Consider the following 20,432-nt stretch of genomic DNA (forward strand, 5'->3'; position numbering starts at 1 on the left):
GTCTTTCCCTTATTTTCCGTTTAATCTTTATTGCTTCTACAAAAAACAAGTAGTTTTTTGCCAGTTTTAACCACTGGAATCGTTCGGGACTGTTTTTATCTCCTTATTTTCTATTCTGAGAAATTCTCAACTTGACTCTGACGTTTGCCGTTTGCGGTAAACGTGAATCTTAATCTCCCTAATGAAAATGAAATGACTTTACAACAGGTGCCCTCTTGTTGTTGTTGCTTTTACACACTCTCTTAGTCATCAAAGAAGGTCCAGTACCTTAGCAGCGCGTTATGACACAATTGAAAGTACTGACGTACTGATTTAAAAGGGGGTCTGAATGGGGGTACCTCGATGACACTAAACATCTCAATTTTTAATAATTTGTTCATCTTGTCCTTCAGCAGCATAATTAAAAATATACAAAACTGTTCTAGTGAGGCCTTCAACTGCTGTCGAAAAAGTAAAAACTAAAACCCAAGCTTTAGCCGATCAACGGCATCATCAGGGATGAGAAAATATTCCGTGCGCGTTATATATATATATGCAAAGAAAGTGTAGGGTGAAGTGTGTAAAAGATGTGACGTATGTATCTATGAAAGCTATAGAAATAAACTGTGAATTGAATACAAGGCTCTAATGATGGAGTGTCTCTAGACAAAGGACCTCTAAAAGCGCTTAATAATGGTCTCTAAAATAAAATACTAAAATAGAAGGTCTGCGAATTCAGTACATTCTTCTCGGGAATTGAGTGTAGGCTTGCACTTTCCAATGTAAAAGAAGAAGATTAGCGGGGTCGTTTTCGCTCATAATAATCTTGACATTAATGCCTTTATAGTCTTTGTTCTGCAGGAATAGATATGTTTTTTAACAGAGGAGTTTTCATTATTGAGATGTTCTCTTACGCGGTCGTGGATGAAGCGTGTCGTGCTACCAAGCAATGTATTGCTGATCGCAGCTGTTACACTTGAGCTGGTACACTGCATTTCTTCGTAAACACAATCCGGTGTTAGAGATAGGGCATTTGTCTTTAATGCATTTGCGCTCCGTGGAGGTGTGGGATAGGGCTTCTCTGAGCGTGTAGGATTCATTTTTTGGCTTTGTAAGGTGAAACAGCTAAATTTTAGGTATTTTAAGGTCTTTTAACACTTACAGTAAAAAAGTCTTTGAAAAAAGCACAGGCTCCAAAAAGCCAATATTATTTTGTTTATGCACCTATCAATGTAAAGCCGGCAGTTGAGGCAGGGCATGGGGTGGGGATTTGATTATCTTTGTTGGCCCTGGGGTAGGGCATTTGACCGATCTTGTTCTCCCGGGGGAGGGGATATTTGAATCTTTATTCGCCCGACGTGGAGATATTTGACTGCCGACCCGGACGGAAGACACTGAGACCAAACACATGTTTCCCCTCTTCCACGCTTCACGCACGCGACATACGGTCTGGAAATCATGGAAGCCAACGAGAACAGACCAAGGGTGAGTGGATTTCAATGTATTGATCAATTGAACCTTTAAGATACTGTGGTATCAAAGTAAACGGAAGGAAAGAGAAACCAAGTCGTTTTTTGCAAGTACAATTGATCGGTGTATGGCTCATTCGCTACAATCACTGTATAAAGCTTCAAAAACTGACTTTCTTTGTAGCCTTTACTAAGAACAGTATATCAAACTTACAAAAGGTGGACTTTCTCCTAAAGGTTTCTGTATCATGCTAAGCAGTGTATTAAAACACGGACTGAATGGTTAAAACGTATAATTGCAGCTGTAACAGGAACATGAATCTTTGGTGATGCCAAAATAAATAGAGAGTGCAGATTTTTATTTGGAGATTTTTTTTGTTGTGCCTTTCTTGGGTCCAGCCTTGGGTTGAACAGTAATGTGCAGCCCGTGGTGGGGAAATTTGGTTGCAATTGACTGGAATGATTTGCCAGTGGGCAGGGAATTTGACGGCAAATTTTTGAAAAATGTCAAATCCCCACCCCATGCCCTGCTTCCCCCCTCCACGGCTGTGTATAAAAGTGGGACGGGGACAAGGGGATGGGGACATCGAGACGCGTGTGTTGGGACTAGGGACTTGGGGAAGCGAGACGAAGGACTTGAGGACATCAAGTATGGGACGCGGGGACGTGTGGGACAGGGACGCGGGGACGTCAAATACAGAGACGCAGGGGACGCGGGATGTGACTAATTATTCCAAAGTCGGAGGTAAATGCGATATCTCTTTCTTCGTGAAAATATGTTATTTATGGTCAACATTAGATTCCATCTTCCAAAACCACATTAGACACCTTATGATGTTTACACAAAATATTTCTTTATAATAGGAGTAAGCGCACTGACTATCGTGGGCGCGATCCATTCAACCAAAACTCAGACCGGTCCGACCGGAAAAAGTGGTCTACCTCAAAAAATGGACCAGTTTTTTCGAAACTTTTCCGGTTGGACTGAACCGATCCTTTGAGTTTTGGACCGAAATTCCCGGAAATTTTGGTTGAATGGATCGCGCCCCGTGATTAGGGTTATGGTTGATTTCCACTGTCGCCTAATTTTTCCATGCGTGCGTGCGTAAAATTTACGTTCGCAAATAAAATAGAAGCAATGTATGAAAGGTCGCACGTAAGCGTAAAAGTAGAATCTCGCTCAACTTCACGTTTAATCTCAACAATTTATATCTTATTTCGATCTTATTAACGTGATTAAAATTTACTTGCGTTAACGTGCATAGCCAAAAACGCGTCAGTGGAAATCAACCTTTAAGTACTGTTAGCAAGCATTTACTGTTAGGTTTGCCACTTAAAATACGTAGAACAAAATATATATTGCTACAAAAGTTGAATCCCTCGTGGTTTGGAAGTAGAGGCGATGGATTTCGGAGTTAGTACTTCAGGATTCGAAGCTCGCTTATGCTACTTCATTTTAAATTTATGTGGAATCGAATGCTGTTATTCTACGTAATTTTTGGCGATCGCAACCCACTCTACCCTGCTTTGGGCTCCAATATTCCATCAGCAAGAAGACCAGGACAACGGTTTCACTTTCTTCAGTGCAGGGGGTCTTCGCCGAGTCTTCGCTTCGTAAACAGGCACGGAGGAACCCTAAGGAGGGCAGGGTGGGTTGTCTTCACCAAAAGGTATTCACAAGGAAGTGACTGATATCGCATTTACCTCCGACTTTTGCAATAATTATTCGCATCCCGCGTCCCCTGCGTCCCTGTGTTTGACGTCCCCCGCGTCCCCGTCCCTCACGCCCTCGAGTTCCATACTTATTGTCGTCAAGTCCCTCTCCGTAATACCTTACTTGTAGTTTCAATGTAAATATCTAGTACGCCAGTTGGTTGCACGTGGCAGTGACCAACTCGGAAGCCTAAGATCCTCACATATGGATTGCTGCAAGCGGGAAATATAAGAAGTGCTCGCTGCTCGCGAGTTGTACTCTCTAAACTGCTCGCTACTCGCAAAGCAAATTTTTCATCTCTGCTCGTGCTCGCAAAAAAATCGCACTGCTCGCATGCTCGCGAATGCTCGCAAAGACCAATCGTCACCCCTAGTGTTTGAAAGCAATTTTTAAAAGCGCTTCAGCATAAACGCTTTCATCGTATAGTAGCCACATAACGTATAAGTAGAAAGATTATTCTAATAGCGCTTCAGCATAAACGCGCTTTCATCGTAATAGTAGCCACATAACGTATAAGTAGAAAGATTATTCTAAAAGAACAACGCAAAATTAAGCATAAACAAGAACCCATCACTATGGCATAAATTTCAATTGCTTTCTTCCGAGTCGTTGTGTCGGGTGTTCCGCAAAACAAACATTAACAATTCAACCCATAAAGAGAACCAGATATCAAACGCAACTGATTCAGGCAATAATTTATTTTTTAAAGATCAATTCTTGAAAATTTACGCTCTGCATACAGCAAAGATACAAGGAACATTCCGAGTGAACCACGTCGCTAAAGATCACGCGGCCTGTTATCAGTACTTTCTGGTAAAATACAACTACGGTTCGAAGTCATAAATCGAATGCCTGTTAAATCGTTTCATGTTCGATGGATTCTTTCCTCAAACCTCACACGACTTCCTGTACAACAAAATATTGTCGGGTTTTCTCCTTCTGATTCAAGTCACGTTGTAGATCAGCTTCACCCGCCGCCGCGGCCCATTAGTAGTCCACGCGGTATCAAGGAAACCAGTTTCAACTTTCTTATACATATTTCACGTTTATAAGAGTGAATGTCTGTAAATATTGAGCAACCGGCGGCCACGGTCAAAAATTGAATTTCGCTCATACCTTGTCCACACATACTTATTAGTAAGAAACTAAACGTGGTGTAGTTTGTTTTTGTAAAGGCCGCTTGGATTTGGAGAAAATCGACAAAATCAATTTTCAGTGCCGGCGACTTGAAGACAACCAAACTTGAGGCAAAATGAGGCGGTCTCAACACTTCGCTCGTACGCGAAAAGGAAGAAAGCCGGGGGTAAAATATTCCCCGATAAATCAGTTTATAAAGGGTTTTAGCCCTAGTATGGCGGTTAATTCTTATCTTAACGATAATGTGGAAGGTAAACAATTTTATTTTAGTTTTGGTTCTTTTTCAACTCAACGAAGTTTAAATTTAGGCTTGAAGGTCGCGATTTAATTTTTAGGCATGCGCTACTCCTTGGTTTTCCCTGAAACTCAAGCCATAAGGTAGTTAAACATTGTGCTAAAACATATGTAAGAACTGGCTTGGGTAATTTAATTTGCGCTTCAAACGAACGTTCTGAACTTGAACAAATTTTGAGTGAAATATGAGACGTTTGCATAATTCACCTATGCCTTGGCGTTGTCGAAACAGATCACTGGCGTTTCCTGAGAAGAAATCTGATGTACTTCTACAGTACGATAATTAATTTTCCAACATGCAATAGGAATTAACTTACCTTTATAGTATGGAGCACTTTTTTTTTACTTTTTCTACTCTCAAGCTCCAAATTCTGCTGGCGCTAACGCATTAAACGAGAGGTCATTGGAGATGGGCCAGGTTATAAAATGTCACTCAAACCAAATGAGCGTTAAGATCTAAATTCTTAAGGTCGTTGAGCAAAATACATCACGAGAAAAATATGTTTTTAAGACATTTTCGGCGATTTGAAAGATGTTCTTACCGGCCATTTAATAGAGTCAGTTTAATACAACATACAGCGAGTCGCCTAAGTGTGAGAAGACAAGGAGTGGTGTTGCGTAACAACGAACACCATCCTTCGAACTTAAGACCGGCAGAAAACAAAATTGTTTATACATTTCTTTGATGTTTCCAAAGTTATTTGTTCAATTATACAACAAATGAAAGGTTGCATAGTCTGGCTGCCAACAGTACCTGATTTAAAAGTAAAGTGTTGGTCAGTTTTTCGGACACCTGCGTGATAAAAGCATTGAGTAAGGGTTTGGAAAACATCAAAATCATACACCCTGCCAGTACACACTGAACAGAGTAAACACTGAGTAGGCATTAAACTTTGGACAACCTCGATAAATGATCTCAGGCTCGGAAGCTTTTTTGTCTTCAGTGAAGAATCACAATAAAAGAAATCATGTTATTCCATATGTATATTTTGGGGAAGGGTGGCTCTGAATCTTACTTGGGTACTACCTATTAAGACTCCGATGGAAAGGTCGTCGAGGAGATAGAAGAATCCGTCGAAAGGGTTACGCTGTAACTCTTGCTCAAGGACGTTAGGTAAGCAATTCGCTCTAAGCCCTGTCTCCCCCCTTTTCAAATGCATGCACAGGCTAACCAGTATTAAAAAAAATACATTAGCACTCGCAACTAAGAAAATATTGCAAAGTAATCGGGGAAATGCTATCCAGGCAGGGCGGCCTTGTGGAGTGGTAGGTGACGTAGCGCTATTTTCAAGTCTACAAACCTCTCCTTGAGTGAAAAGACTTAAGACATGAGTTTCAGTTTCTAGTATTGAATGTATACAATGAGGGAAACCTGGGGTCTAGAACGCTAACCTGTTCTTCTCTCATTCCTTTACCAAAGGATGCGTCAAAGTATATCAGACAATTTTCTACTTACAGCAGGCTGAGCTACTCAAACAAGCTTTAAAACCTGACACTAAGATGATATACCGCAGATACGGCAAGTTAGAAAGCTGGAATCAAACGTGTTTACCAATGGGTTAGGCCCTGACGTCTTCAAATTCACGTTAAAAGGACACTGTTGAGGCAAAAGCATTAAGTTTACTTTTCTAGTAAATTCCGTCTTGAGGCCTTAGACAACAGACCAGAGGGGCCCGTTCAGTCCAAAGTCCCCATAACTTGTCGGGCTCGAAATCAAATATTCAGATCGAAATAAAAGGAATAAGAGAAGAGCGAGTCTTGGCTAGCAAAATACTCCATTTTTTTCATAACTGATAATTTTATCATGTTAGATGCAAAACTACTGGAAGTTCTGTCTTGCATGTAAACAACAACAGCTTAAGGGCCCGTTAATTATTGGGACTTTCGAGAAACGGGCACAGAAGCAGATGCAGCCTCAGTATCCGTCTCACTGATGACTTCCAGAGAAAGTTATGGTCGGACACTTTCTTTTCAAGAGTTCTGATCATGAATTTCTGACGAGCCACCAAATTTCAGTCTCAAGACCGGTAAAAAAGCGCACACTCAGGACGTGGCAAAATGACCGAGAGTAAAACTGAAAAAAAAAAAAACTATATGGGTAAAGAAAGTAGTGGAAGCGTTAGGCAATAGTTGACAGGGGCATCCAACGACACAATAATCATAACAACTGTTCGGTCATGCACAGGGCAACTTGAGTAGTCTTGTCTTGTACAGTATCCCCTCCATGTTGTGACTTGGCATTAATTATTAACTAAAGGAAAACCTTCACAAGGCAAAATTGAGATTATTAGACACTGTTTTCACGTTAACAAAAATATTTTTCCTCACTTTATCAACAATTATCTTTCGCCTAATAGTATAATGCAACAGCTTTTTTGATGGAAATATTCTTTCCAAGGGGTGCCTAACCAAGTTGGAAAATTACGGAAATGCAGGGGATGGTAGCCGGGTCTGACAGGCACCCCCCTGGAATGGAAATTCCAGACGGGCGGGGGGGGGGTCTAAAGCAAAAATGCCCTACTTAAGGAGGGTAGTTACTACATCAGTTTTAACAGAATAAGGTCCATTCAAGCAGTAGTGAATTGTAGCCCGATCTTTGTTGGACCAGAAAACAGAATAATATTGAAATGAACTCTAGATTGACTGGACAGCTAAATATTGCTTTCTTACTACGTAACCAAAACTTTGCTCTGCGAGCAATGGTTTCTCCAGGCCGGACGCTACGCTACCAAGGGAGAGAGAGCACAACGAGCGACCGTTTGCTTTTCCATGGAGCGTGCACGTCCAAGCGACGCGGCTGACGTCTACACTAAAACGTCAAATGACATCTGACTTCCCTTGATCGCGGGACATTATGTCGCGTGCCACGCTCGGCTCGAGTTCAGGTGGAGCTGGCTAAAAGTCATGAGTATTTGTACAACCGCGCGGTGGGCTCTCTACCTTAAGAAAGGACTACGAAGGCCTCTAACACTGTGACCGGAAGTATTTTTTCCGGCCACACGTCAATCAACCTCAAGTAGGAAGTTCCATGACGGCTACAGAGGTAGTAAAAACGTCGCTCTTTAACAAAAAGTAAATTCGCCTTCTTTCATCCTTTCTCCCGATTATTCCTTCTCGTTTACTTAGAAGAGTGTAATTCCTAATTGATTACTACTTTGTACTTGGTCGCAACCTGGTCGCCATTCCGCGTCATTGAAAAACGAGTACAGCAAGCTCGCGTTAAGATAGCAATTATAAGCGTAAGCAAATGTGCGAGAGCCTTAGCTTGTTTTTAAACAGGTTTAAAAACATATATTTGAAGTGAGGAGGTAATTTACATCAAGGTGCTTTTCTCGCTGTCCACTTTATCAGAATTTTTGTTGTTTTGATCGTAATCATTTTGATCGAGGCACAAATTTTCCAAGGTGGGTTGGTTATGGGTTTCAGGTGCAGTCATAACTGCAATTGCTGCTGCAACTGCGAGGCCAGCCATTATTCCAAACGGCAAGAAACGGTGAACGGTGAGCTGAAAAAGAAAGGTGAAAGGAACGTTGAGTAAACCTGAAATGTCGCTGAGTGCCGGTCCTATTACTAGTAAAAACTAATTGAGCCATCAAAATGCATGTAAAACCTTTGTAACCGTCGAATCATTAAAAAAAAAAAGATTTAGCTACCAGTTATAAGTATTAGGCTTCTGGTATTTACCAAATCGGTGGATAGCAATTAGTTTTTGCACGTTTTGATCAGCTCTGGCAACTCGGAATTTCCTTGGCTTCTTATTGTTTTGGAACGAGAGTCAAAAGGGAGCTTATGCAACAACGACGGCGGCGGTGGCTGCTAAAACTGCACAAGTTTCCTAAGGGCCCTTCCCCTATGCTTAATCGATAAGGACAATCGGGGTGGTCACTTACCAAAAGAGGCGCGTAAGCAGCGGCAAAGGCGCTCACACGAGCAGATGCTGTTGATGTTCCCATGCCAACACTCCTGAGAAAAACAAAAGAACAAGTTTGTACCGTTAATGCAAACCTGTAGCTGTTATGCTAATTTTTTTGGTTTATAAGGTAAATTTGAGATCCAGAGATTTATAGTTGGCCGTCAAATTTTGTTATGAATATTATCTTTTCTGTAGCGTCTCGTTGTATGAGCAAAATAGCTGTAGAACGAAAATACTCGTGGCAAAATGTTTTGGTTATCAGCCACGACTCTAAGGCAATTAAGGCATCAAAAACCGAGAGCGATATAGTAAAGTCTCTCACCTTAAAGTTGTCGGAAACAGCTCCGCAGAGTAAATATACACCAACGAAAATGAAATCTCAATGCTAAACTTGGCAACCACCATAGACATGAAGATTTTCCCTGCCAAGTATCCTGAGGAATCGATTGAGAAAAGATGTTGGGTGTTAATGTAGCAATCAGTCTCAGTTAATCTAGTTAAGGGCGGCATCCAGTTGATCAGAATAGGCGGGTAATAAGGACGGAGCTGAGATTTTAAAAGTTGCTTAGCGATAGTGGCTTCTGGCTTATTTCTTTTCTCTCCTTTCCTTTCCTGTTTCTTGATTTATTGGGGATCTCAATACATAAGTAAGTGTTCGATTTTTTGAAAAATTGAAATTCATTTGCCTTGCATTACTTACAATAGGAAAGAATGCGAGTTGTGGGAATAGCTTAGAATTTCTAAGGAACTCGATACTCCTAAACGATACTCGATACTTGCATCCTTGTCATGAGATTTAAGTTGATGACGTACCTTGATCGTCCTCTGCTTTGTCAGTGAGTAGGAGCGCACCTATTGCACCAACAGCAGCCACCAAAAACGAAATCATGAGAATTTTTCGGCGACCAAACCTTTGAAAAAAAAGTTGAAAGAAATATAGTACAGTAAACATTTTAACATTTTTTTTGACCAGAACAGATACTTTAATATACAGATTTAGCGAAGACCTGAAAGCGAAGCTCTCCCAAGTACTTTTAAGAACTGTCTTTCTAACGTAAAGTGTTCTGAGCCTGCGATTTCTTGAAACCATAAACGGTTAGCGAAGACCTTTAAAAGAACACGTCGCCTCAATGAGTTGTGCAAGTGGATGCAGTCATGACACTGTTCAGCAGGTATCCTATTATGGCAGCTGTCAATTGATCATGACAGGGATGTCCAATATCAAGTTAAAGCGCAATTTGTATATGCCTTGGTTTTTAAGGTGGTAAGATACTACACATCCGCTAACATGAAAGGGTGGACATACGGAGGTACCTACGAACGGTTTTTTCAGGAAAAAATTGTCTAGTTTCGAATTAACAGTTACCGCTGAATACAAACATTAACGACACATTTATATAGGGTAGCCTTGACATAAAGTAAAAAATTTCACAAATTCCCGTAGCCTGAATTTCATCCGATTGCTTCGAGTCGTTTTCTCCTCTCAGCAACGTCTGAATCGACCAGCCGTTAATGCCGTCCGGTGATCACGTCACTACTACCCGAAAACCGGGTAGTGATTTTGATGGGATCGTTGTCTAAACATGCGCATAGTTATGTATAATTATGAGATAGTTTAGCGGAATTGTCGCTTGATATTCAGCGGATCGCATCGGTGGCATGCTTGCAAGGAGTTCAAACATTTCGATAATCTTCATCGTAAACAGCAAAATTGTCCTTGTCTTCCAAACTGAATAGCTAAATTGAACTGCGAATGAAGAATCATTGCGGAGAGTCGGTAGGTTTTTCTTTTAGAGCCGCTTTGTGGTTTCCGCAGTGATTTTGTTTACGCAAAGTTTCTGAAGAGCAATGTCATGTTGTCATGATTCTGTTAGCTTTTCTTTCTTGTTTCCTTGTTGTATTTTTTCTTCGTTTATTAGCTTCTTTTCAATTAAAGTAAATTGTTGTGTTTTTGAACTAAGTGTTTCGTGTTTGTATTTATTTCATTGCGTGATTGCGACCGAGTTTGAATTACAACCGGTTAAGAGAGTACTGCATGCAGTTGATATTGATAGTTTGAACGTTAAAAACATGAATTACGATCGAAAAGAGTAATAAAAGCAATTCTGTCAGCTGTTCTGTATCATGTAGACATTTCCAAACGATATTTCTTGGTTTCTCACAGTTGAAAATCGTGTTTTACTTTTTGCATGAATTAAAGCAGAGGAGTAGTGACGTCATTGGACGGCATTAACGGCCGGTCGATTCAGACGTTGCTGAGGGAGTAATAAAGACTCGAAGTAATCGGATGAAATTCAGGCTAAAATTCCCACAAGTAAGTGTTTGAAATTTGAAAAGACACAATAGACAGAGTAACCAAAAGGTCTTCCTCTCGTTGGAATTTGTAGATAAATTTACTTCAGATGGAGGCTAAGTCTGTAAAAAATGCCTCTTCACTTCTGTTATTCAGCTGTCATTAGCGAACTCGAAACTAGACTATTTAACATCCAAATGTTCTTACCCATGGTGCTCCGCTGCACGTGCAATCGTGCGCGAGAGGCTCCACTATGGATAAGCGCCACTAAGAGGGGTGTTAGGGAAATGCACCTGAATATCTATGTACCAAAACACTGAGTAACTAAAATTTTTTCTTTCCTATGGGATCCCTCCCTATGGAAATTCCTCAATTGTATTGGCAAAACAACCTTCAACATTCTCATTCTCATTCTTACCCAGTTACCTATAAACGGTTTGATCAATGAACTGATGAACTCTTCTAATTACTTTATCAATATACAATTCATAAAATATATTTCAGCTTGTTTTGATGTTCGTGACAAATTATTATCAAAGTAACGTAATTGCCCTGAGGTGTAATTTTGATTCCTAAACATAGCTTTTGCAATACTGTATGTGCTTGTATGGTCATGCAAATAAAGCCCGTTGTTCTTGTAGGTTATGCTCTTCCAGTTCACCAAAATATAAGGTCATTTAGTACTGTCCAACCCGCTATAAGGGCCAATCCCGTTGCAACGGTCATCTTCCCACAGCGGCCACTGTTTTCGCCGGAAAACAGCCCTTATATTTACACTCATTTTATACTCATAACTATCTCGTCTAAAAGGAAGATGCCGCTAAAATTTTGTCCTGTCTGGTTTAGGTGTTCACGTTTTTCTTGTGATTTTCTGTTTTCTATTTGATTGACGTATTTTAATATGTTATAAATAATACATTTTAAAGAGAAAAAAGTTCTTTTTTTTAATAATATTGGCCTTCCCCGTTTCGGGTATCTACAGATGTACTTATACTTACCATATTCCAAGGCAGAGGGTGTTCTGAGCAAGAGGTTCAATTAAAATTAGGTCAATTACCTTAGAGTCAAAAGCGCACTAACTGGATATGCGGGCACGCTGGCACAGGACGATATCACAACGTTCACGTAGATATTTCCTCCAACAAATGGAGACGCAAAGGCTATACCCCATGAAATAAAGGAGGCAGCCAACCTGATGAGCAAAGAACAAGCAGAACATCAATGGTGGACAATTTCCCGCCAAAGGGGCTAAGAGAATTCCACAATCCTGAACAACACCCTACTTCATTTGCGTAATTTCTCACGATTTCATACTCAGCCTCATTAAAATTATGAAATAAGCATCCCTTACCACGTATCTTAATAAGCAACGAAACAAGGGTAATTTGATTTATTTTTCTTTCGAGCAATATGTACAACTATGATATTCTTGTAAAAACAAAAACACCCCTTACCAGATAAGCCATGAGACTAGGGTCCTGTGAGCCATTTTTCGCGAAGAAAACAGATCTCGCAAGTCACCAAGTGTCTCTTCTTTTGGCATTTTCAGTTCTACCTCTGGCATTTCTTTTTTATTCAATCTCGCAACTTTAGCGAGAATTGTTCTTGCTTCAGATTGCCGTCCTTTCTTAAGAAGCCAACGGACAGACTCTGGGATGAAGCTATGAAAAAAATAAATATATAATAACCCATGCACGACGATTTGTCACACACCAGCAAAAGCTTTTTATTATTTTTCTTCCTGATAACGGCATATCCATGTATGCAGTAAAACAACCGTACTGAAAGGGTTATCCTTTGAACATATAACAACAATAACACAAAAGAACATAAAATATGACGAAGATCATCGCAGACGTAGACTTGCCACAAGTCGAATGCATGAGCACCGAAGGCGCGAAGGACGCTCGCCAAGCGAACGAAAGCGCGAGCGAAAGCGAACAACGACGAAGTCGCGAGACGAGCGACTGCGAAAAGAAAGCCTGAAAAAAATCAGGCTTATGTGAAATTGACATTCAAGAAGCTAAATCAAACCTAACTGATCCGCTTTCCGGCTACCCGCTTAATACCAAGACATTGTAATTTCCAGCAGCTGTTTTTGTCCTTTGGAAAAGCCCTTACAGTTCTGTAAATTCAAATGCGGACCGACGACGTCGTCGTCGTCCCCGGCTGACACTTTGCTTGTACTTACAACCAGCCAGAGACGAGAAGAATTCCCGAGGCTCCAGTCACCATGGTGAAAGTTCTCCAATCCCGTATGGCGTATGCAAAGCCTGCCAAAGCCATAGCCATTAAAAAGAAACCAGTCCATACCAAACCCCCCGTCATTCCTCTATGACGTACACCAGAAAACTCCGTTAACAGTACAAATAATGGGATGCTGTACGCACCTAGGGAGGGAAAAAAAGATCACTCAATTCTGGACTTAACGACACATGTTTGATCCATTAACGTGCACTCTAATGAAGGATTAGAGCTCTAAACGTCACAAGAAATAGAATGTTTTTAAACATCAAACAAAAAGACCTATAATAGCGGAGCTTTACGCACGCTTTGCGCGCGCTGGAGCGTAGCCCCATAGCTAAGTCAATCTATCCATCCTAGAAAATGGAGTGAATCTGTAATAAATAATAAATAAATAAAATTTGGCAATCACGTGACCGTACACCGACCGCCGCCGGCCTTTTTTTTTACGCCCACTTCAAGATGGCTGCCACTTACCGTTGTCGGCTGGTAACTACAGTATTCACGTACATTGTGGTACTGAGATCTACCGGAAGAATTTGCTTTGCTTCCGGTAAAAATGTCTCTCTAGTAGGCTTTAAACTCCTCTAAACTGGCCTCTTCTTACCCCAGTTTTGACCCACTGCAAATTTGGCGCTTGTGTTTTCCAGGCCTAATGTACTATGATCAAGAGCCATAAAAATGTGATCGAAGATGATTGCTGTTTTGGGGCTGCACACATAAGGCTATTAACTCGATGTAAGATTTGTTTCACTCTTGGACCGTTCGCGAATTATTTTTCTCTAAAATCACTTGACCTGTCTTCACATAAATGTGCTCTAAAGTTAACTGATTTGTGGATTACAAGTTAATTGTTTGATTTAAATCATAAATTTATTAATGGGAACTTTGATTTTAGCCCTGGCCAAATCTATATATTAATGCTTTTGGTTGATCATGTTTTGGCACTGAACAAAGAGGAGCTCGAGCCTATGACTGCCTACTGACTTGCCTTCGGGCGTGATGTGAAGACTCTTTGCAATGGTCAACTTGGCCTTGAACACAAAGAATGAATAATACCTCTAAAATTAACACTCCTAAACCTAACTTTCACAAACTTAGACCATTTATACTAAACAATTGTCTTTGGATTTTCTTCAGAGCCAAGGTTAGTGAGGAAGTACATTAAGTATCAATTTCTAGTAGGTTGACCTATTACCACCCAAGTGCCTCGTACAAAAAAATCACTAGTAAGTATTAAGTATGAAAAAGAAAAATTAAAGTCTCACCGATCATAAACCCAATGATGGCTCGAAAAAGAGCAAACAACCAGAAGACAGGAGCAAAGGATGAAGCAAAATGAAAAACACAGCACAAAAAGCCGCAGATGAAAAGAGGAAGCTTCCTGCCAAACTTGTCAGAGATGGGACTAACAAGAATGCTCCCGATGAAAAAACCGGCAAAGATAACAGAGGTCGAGACGAAACCCAAAGATCCTCGGTCGCATACAAGGTCAAACTATGAATCCAAAGAAATATAACATTATTACATTAAAAATGTTACTGGCAAAAAGACTGTTGAACGAAAACAAGAGAGAATAAAGAAAAGAAAGAGAGAAAAGAAAAGAAAAAGAGGGGGTCATCTTTAAAACTGCCAGAATACACTTTCAAAACAATTGGGGTTCCCTGATTCCCGAAATCTAATTTTCCACCACTGAGTAACTTACAATTAACTCGATCGTATACAGGTTTTACTAACCATCAGTTATATTGGCATTTACTACAAAGGTGTAAAATTGACAATTTTTCTTTTGGCTCTTTTGGAATATGTTACCTTGCTAATTTAACTCACACCAAAACAATACTGTAACTCCCCTCCCCTAAACTTTTATGGCAATACTGGGGTGAATAAATACCTCAGTTACTATTGAAGTGAAGTCATCAGCAAACTCCCAGTCTTTCCTTGGAATATTACATCTGAAGGAGTACATGTCACCTCCGAGATTAATGGTTTCATTAAAGGGACAGGTAGCTTTATTTTTACACTTCCAGCCAGGCTCTCCCGCGATGAAAACCATTCCCATCACAGGCACAGACCACCAAAAAGCATATGCTAAGTTAAAAAATATGTTAAGAACGATCTGATAGCGACCAAAGCTGCCTATGGTTTCCAAAACTTGGTCAGTGGTTTGCGACTTCATAACTGAAAGAGAAAAATAGATCGAATAGAATAGATTATAACATAGCTAGAAAATTCGTCTAATCAAATTCAATAGCGCGAGCGTGCTTCATATTCCTATTGAGCACGCTGATGACGTCGATAAACTATTCGTAATTCCTCGAGTTGTTTAAGAACGTGAGCTTAGCAATCCTGAACAGGGGTCTTTTTTGCATGAGCATGCGCGACCGCTGAACAAGCGATGTGCATGGAGGCTCACCACAGGGTTTGCCTTCATCAAAATGGCGCGTCTCAAAGCTATCATAGCGATTATTTTGCTCGTTAGTCTTGGCGAATGCGCTCGTAATTTAACAAAATGTGTAGTTTGCAAAAAAAACTCCAACATGGTCTTAACAAAAGCGAAGTAGACCGGCTTTAACATACACGAGCTACTATCAAATTTCATCTCCCCACCTGACATGGACAACAGCGCGTGTATATGTAGTGCCTGGAGGATTGCGCTGGCCTCATCAAAGTCTAAACAAAGTGCAGAAACGTTTGTTGATGCAAGTAAACACTTTCAATTTCTTTGTTTTGAAATCGGAAAGGAAGAGAAATATCAAAAAAAAAACATAGCAAATTTCAGCAAGTGGGTTCGAAGTGCGCGAAAGCCGATGTTCAGTTCAGCAGTGAATTAATATATGTTCTACAATTTTCCCAGCACTTTAAAGCTACAAAATTAAGAGCACACGAGACGTAGATTAGTCACCTGGTGAGATGTTGGTGGTAGTCACTCTGCATGTCTCGAACAATAAAAAAAATGAATATCAATGAGACACAGTCAAAACTGCATTCAATAGGACCAATCTTGTGACCGATTTTGATGAAACAAACGGTTAGGTTTCCCAAGAAGTACAGTAAACATGTAATGCCGACCAAAAGTTAAAGATCATTAGAACGTTTAAGTTCTGGCTAAAAGCAAATTCCTGTAAAAGATGCGTTACAATGTTAGTCCACGCAAAAACAAGAAGTTCTACAATTTTCCTGTAAACAAACTTTGTATCGCTAAAATACTTAAGGCAAAAACTTTCTATTCCAACTGAAAACGGCGTGGTAGTCGCCCGCTGATCGTTATTAATCCACTCCCGAAATATGGTTAAATCAGCTATTAACAAATAATTGACAGAAATCTTCTACGGCATCAAGAAACTGATTTACATCCGATTTATAGACAAACACTAAATAAAGAACATTTTGCTTAGTAGCTACGCATCAGCAATGCATTCTATGCGAAACTTTGCGGTTCTTAAAGGGGAATCAAGACACGAGTCGAGCGCCAAACAACAACAAGCAGCCATGTTTGTGTCAGACATCCTTGAGAAACTTGCTCTTTCACCTCGTTCAGCGCATCAGTCTCCACTTTAAATCAACAGATCTTTACTTATTTTGTACAACGAAGGTCTTTCCAAAGTTCCTGCTACCATTTCAATCTCAAGCAAGCTTTCAAAGTGAACAATTTGGTTCCTATGACTATGCAGCACGGTCACTGTCACTGGTCGCGTGCTCTTTGACAAGTCAGCGGTCGCGCATGCTCATGCAAAAAAGACCCCTGTTGCAATCCTGAGTCTCCTGAGTGCATCCATAACTCAGCAGTACACGAAGAAGCGTTTACCATGTGTTTTATGAGGAAATTTAAGAGGAAACGTTTGAATTTGCTAACCGATAGCAAAGAAAAGAGGTGAGTGTTGTTGTTGTTGTCATCTCCGCGAGCTGTGCGGACTATGGCGTGAGCTCATTCTTTGCAAAGTTGTTTTCTCTCAATAACAATTTTTCGGTGAATTAATAGTTTTCCGGCACCTAAATATGGATTTTACAATCATTTTAGAGTAAACTTTCTCTCATTTTCAGGATAAAAACATAAGCTGAACTGTGATAAAAAAACATAGTCACGTAAACATTGGCGCGTACTGCTTTGAGCGCGCCCTACAATAATAAAATTTTAAATTAACTGCTGCATTGATCGCTTTGATAATGTTATAAAACAATTAGTTCATGCTGCAGCTGTGCGTATGTCGAGATATTGAGCACTTGGGAAGTTTGGAGAGCACTCAAGAGGCTAGAGTTGCACTCGGCTGCGCCTCGTGCAACTCTTACGCCTCTTTCGTGCTCTCCAAACTTTCCGCGTGCTCAATATCTCGACATACGCACGCTGACGCATGAACTAATTGTTACATAGAATAGAAGTACAGTGGAACCTCGATATAAGGGAGGGCGAAGGGACTGGCAAAATATGTTTGTTATAACGAGGTTCGTTAACTAATATCGAGGTCCTGTTTCGTATTGCCATACATTTTATCATTATTGGGCTTAAAAAATAATTCCTTATACCGAGGACTTCGTTGAATAGATGTTGGTTATATCGAGGCTCCACTGTAATATACATTTTCATAAAAAAAAAAAGAATCTTTGCTGAAATAAGAATCTTCCAACATCTAAATTTATCATTGTTCCGTTTCGATCCTAGATCTGATGCTTAGTAAGCCTCAAAACGCGTATCTTTACAAAACTGCACTTAGTCCTAGACTTCTGCGTTTTTAAACCAGCAAGGCTATGTAGCATATACAACGATGTGGAATGGAGTCATTATTGATGAAGGTTCTCGAAATCTGATTACTACTCCACGGAATTACAGTTTCTTAAAACGAATTATTTCCGCTGATGATGTGGTGTCTGACATATTTTAATTCTAGTTGGGCTTTAAGAAAAGTCCAACTGGAAATTTAAGATTTTGATCAATGGTTGTTATACAGGTCTCGATAACATACCAGACAAAAGGAAGGAGTTACAAGAACCTCAGAAGGTCATGATCTGCAAACTTCTACAGGTGATTCCTGCACTGTGCAATCAGGTGCAGCAGGAGAAAGGTGCTTATCAGCGGCTTAAAATTTTATGAACATGGCTCCGCTCAACAGTGCATATGACTCAAGAAAGGTTCAGTAATGTGACAGTTCTAAACCCGGGGAGGGGTACTTTAGGAATTATTGGGTGGGGCTTGTACTTGGAAAATTGCCCTCAAATACAAAGAAAAACAAAGCAAAAACGGTAAATTTACCTCCAACTGTAAGGCTAGCCGTATCGATTTTGAAACGCAAATTTCCCTCCGTAGATAAGCCCCTCCGAATATAAGCCCCTCCAAAAATAAGCCCCTCAAAAAGGGCCTTTGAAAAATATAAGCCCCGGGGCTTATTTTCGGAATTTTACGGTATTTTAGCGTAAGAGAGCTTACAGTCAAACCAAGTCAAGCGTACCCCCCAAGATTCTATCAGTGAATTGATTATTTGAAAAATGAATCCATTAGTCGTTCCCGTAACTGTTGTCAAATTCAAAGCGGCATTTCTGCATGCGTAATGAGCAGTGAATATTCTCTAGTCTTTACGAGAACTTCTCTGTATTTGGTCAGATTGGAAATCTTTGAATGGATTAAGCTTCTTAGAAGACATTTACATCAATTTCAGGAAAATGGAGCCGGTAGAAATTTCATAACTGCCTCGCGTGTGAATTCACGGCTCATTACACATACAAGAATGCAGAGATCAATCTGAAATCTACAACTAGCAACGGATTCAACTTTTGAATAATAAATTCATTAATGGATTCTTCGGGGGTACGCTTGACCTGGTTTGGCTGTAATTATAATGTATTTGTATCGTTCGTGCATAAGATTGCACATTAATTTGGTGGACATTTATTTTTTAAACGAAATTTAGAAAATGAAGAGAAAAAATAGACCAAGTCAGTGCAGCTGTAACGGTGCATATGTTTTCAGACGCGATCAGAATCATATAGTTATACAATTTTCATACAAAGTTGGGTAAATCTACAGGACTGTAGTGTCAATTGAACACCGGCTTCAAGTCAATGTTCACACAGAGACGACAATTGTCTCGATATTCAGTGTTCACACAGCTGAAAAAAATGGGGCTGGTGTTATTTGTAGTGTGGTCATAGTATGCCATGCAGTAAGTAGTTATAATGAGAGTTTTAGAAGCTATTAGCCCCTAAGATAAATATAAATTGTGGTAAACATAATCTTTACATTATTTTCGGCGCCCTAATTACTTGTTAAACTTATTCGCCGAACACTAACCTTGTTGAACTGCATCAACTTAAGTTCTAAAGCTCAGATGAAATTGAAAAGTCAGCTCTTGGAGGCCGGCATAAAACACCTTCGTAGAGTCAAAGAGAAGAAGTGATATCTTGCGTACACAGCAAAGTACAGGAGATCTTGCTGCATCAGCCTAAGATGATGCTTAATATATAAAGCTTCTACAATGAGGCTTTGTTACTGTGAAGTTTCGTTCCGGTAGGTTATGTATTAGGTTATGCAATGAATTAACGCTTCACTGACCTTTTTTGCATTTTCACGGTTATTTTGCATGCCATCGAAAAGCCATGGAGTCTATTGTCTTTTTCCTTGGAGACTAAGAAATAATAATAATAATAATAATAATAATAATAATAATAATAATAATAATAATAATAAATAATAATATTAAACAACTAGTAATAATTGACACTGCAGCTGCCCCCGCTCTGTATGTTGTCAGTCAACGGGCCATTTTACAGTTTTTTGCTCAGTGCCCTGGCCGGGCTTTTGTTTTGTTACAAACTTGTTTTTCTTATGTAAATGATCATGTTCACGGGCTTGGTAGCATGTAGCAGGTCGGATAAAGGTTGGGCGGTGAAACGAGCGCGTCCGAGCAAAAAGGTGTGATGCAGTGGACTGGGACTCCTGCTTAGAAATGTCGCTTGTTTTCGACTTCGGTCAGGGCTTGCGATGTGGTTTGTACATTAGACACTGCCGCTGTCACTGAATTATGGCGGCTTGATTTGTTTGCTTACACTTCTTCCTCGTTGCTTTGTGCTGGTACGCTGTCTCCGAGAGGCAAATGTTGCTATTTTTTGCGGGAGGTTTAGTTGGAGTAGACAAACATCTCTTTCAAAGGGTTTCTTTTATTACATGGCATTGTTGCGTAACATTCGAAATATAAGGATTTCTCCAGTATGGGGAAAAAAACCTATCGTTTCTGTGACCTACTAGATGGAAAGGATTTCAATAAAAAACAGCTTACCTTACATGAATGTGTGTAGTCTCTCCTGTGTGGTCCACGGGCCGATTTATGGCCGTTTTATGGGTTGTACTGTAAACGGACCTCTCTCTCTATATAAGGTAATTCCGGGGAGTACTTCTAG

The 20,432-nt window shown here is 40.1% G+C and overlaps 1 protein-coding gene across 1 annotated transcript; it reads right to left on the reverse strand.

Annotated features, from left to right (window-relative positions):
* Nucleotides 1–6,839: 6,839 nt before the first annotated feature.
* On the reverse strand, nt 6,840–19,529 carry LOC140929057 (solute carrier family 22 member 15-like). The gene is made up of 10 exons (XM_073378883.1): nt 19,327–19,529; nt 14,938–15,224; nt 14,312–14,540; nt 12,991–13,189; nt 12,254–12,460; nt 11,857–11,991; nt 9,320–9,417; nt 8,829–8,940; nt 8,484–8,556; nt 6,840–8,098 (listed from the first exon to the last, which is right to left on the reverse strand). The coding sequence occupies exons 2-10, from the start codon at nt 15,220–15,222 to the stop codon at nt 7,907–7,909; spliced, it is 1,530 nt and encodes a 509-aa protein (XP_073234984.1). The 5' UTR covers nt 15,223–15,224; nt 19,327–19,529; the 3' UTR covers nt 6,840–7,906.
* Between the last annotated feature and the right edge of the window lie 903 nt (nt 19,530–20,432).

This window comes from Porites lutea, chromosome 2 (genome assembly GCF_958299795.1).
Source record: "Porites lutea chromosome 2, jaPorLute2.1, whole genome shotgun sequence".
NCBI classification, from domain to species: domain Eukaryota; kingdom Metazoa; phylum Cnidaria; class Anthozoa; order Scleractinia; family Poritidae; genus Porites; species Porites lutea.

What these genes read in the sequence shown, in the direction of transcription:
- LOC140929057 (XM_073378883.1), bottom strand. Translation starts at nt 15,222, where the DNA reads ATGAAGTCGCAAACCACTGACCAAGTTTTGGAAACCATAGGCAGCTTT. An exon ending in AGTGCGCTTTTGACTCTAAG is followed by an intron (nt 9,418 to 11,856) that starts GTAATTGACCTA and finishes TTTTTTTCAAAG; the next exon opens with GTTTGGTCGCCGAAAAATTC. An exon ending in CTGTTTCCGACAACTTTAAG is followed by an intron (nt 8,557 to 8,828) that starts GTGAGAGACTTT and finishes TGTTTTTCTCAG; the next exon opens with GAGTGTTGGCATGGGAACAT.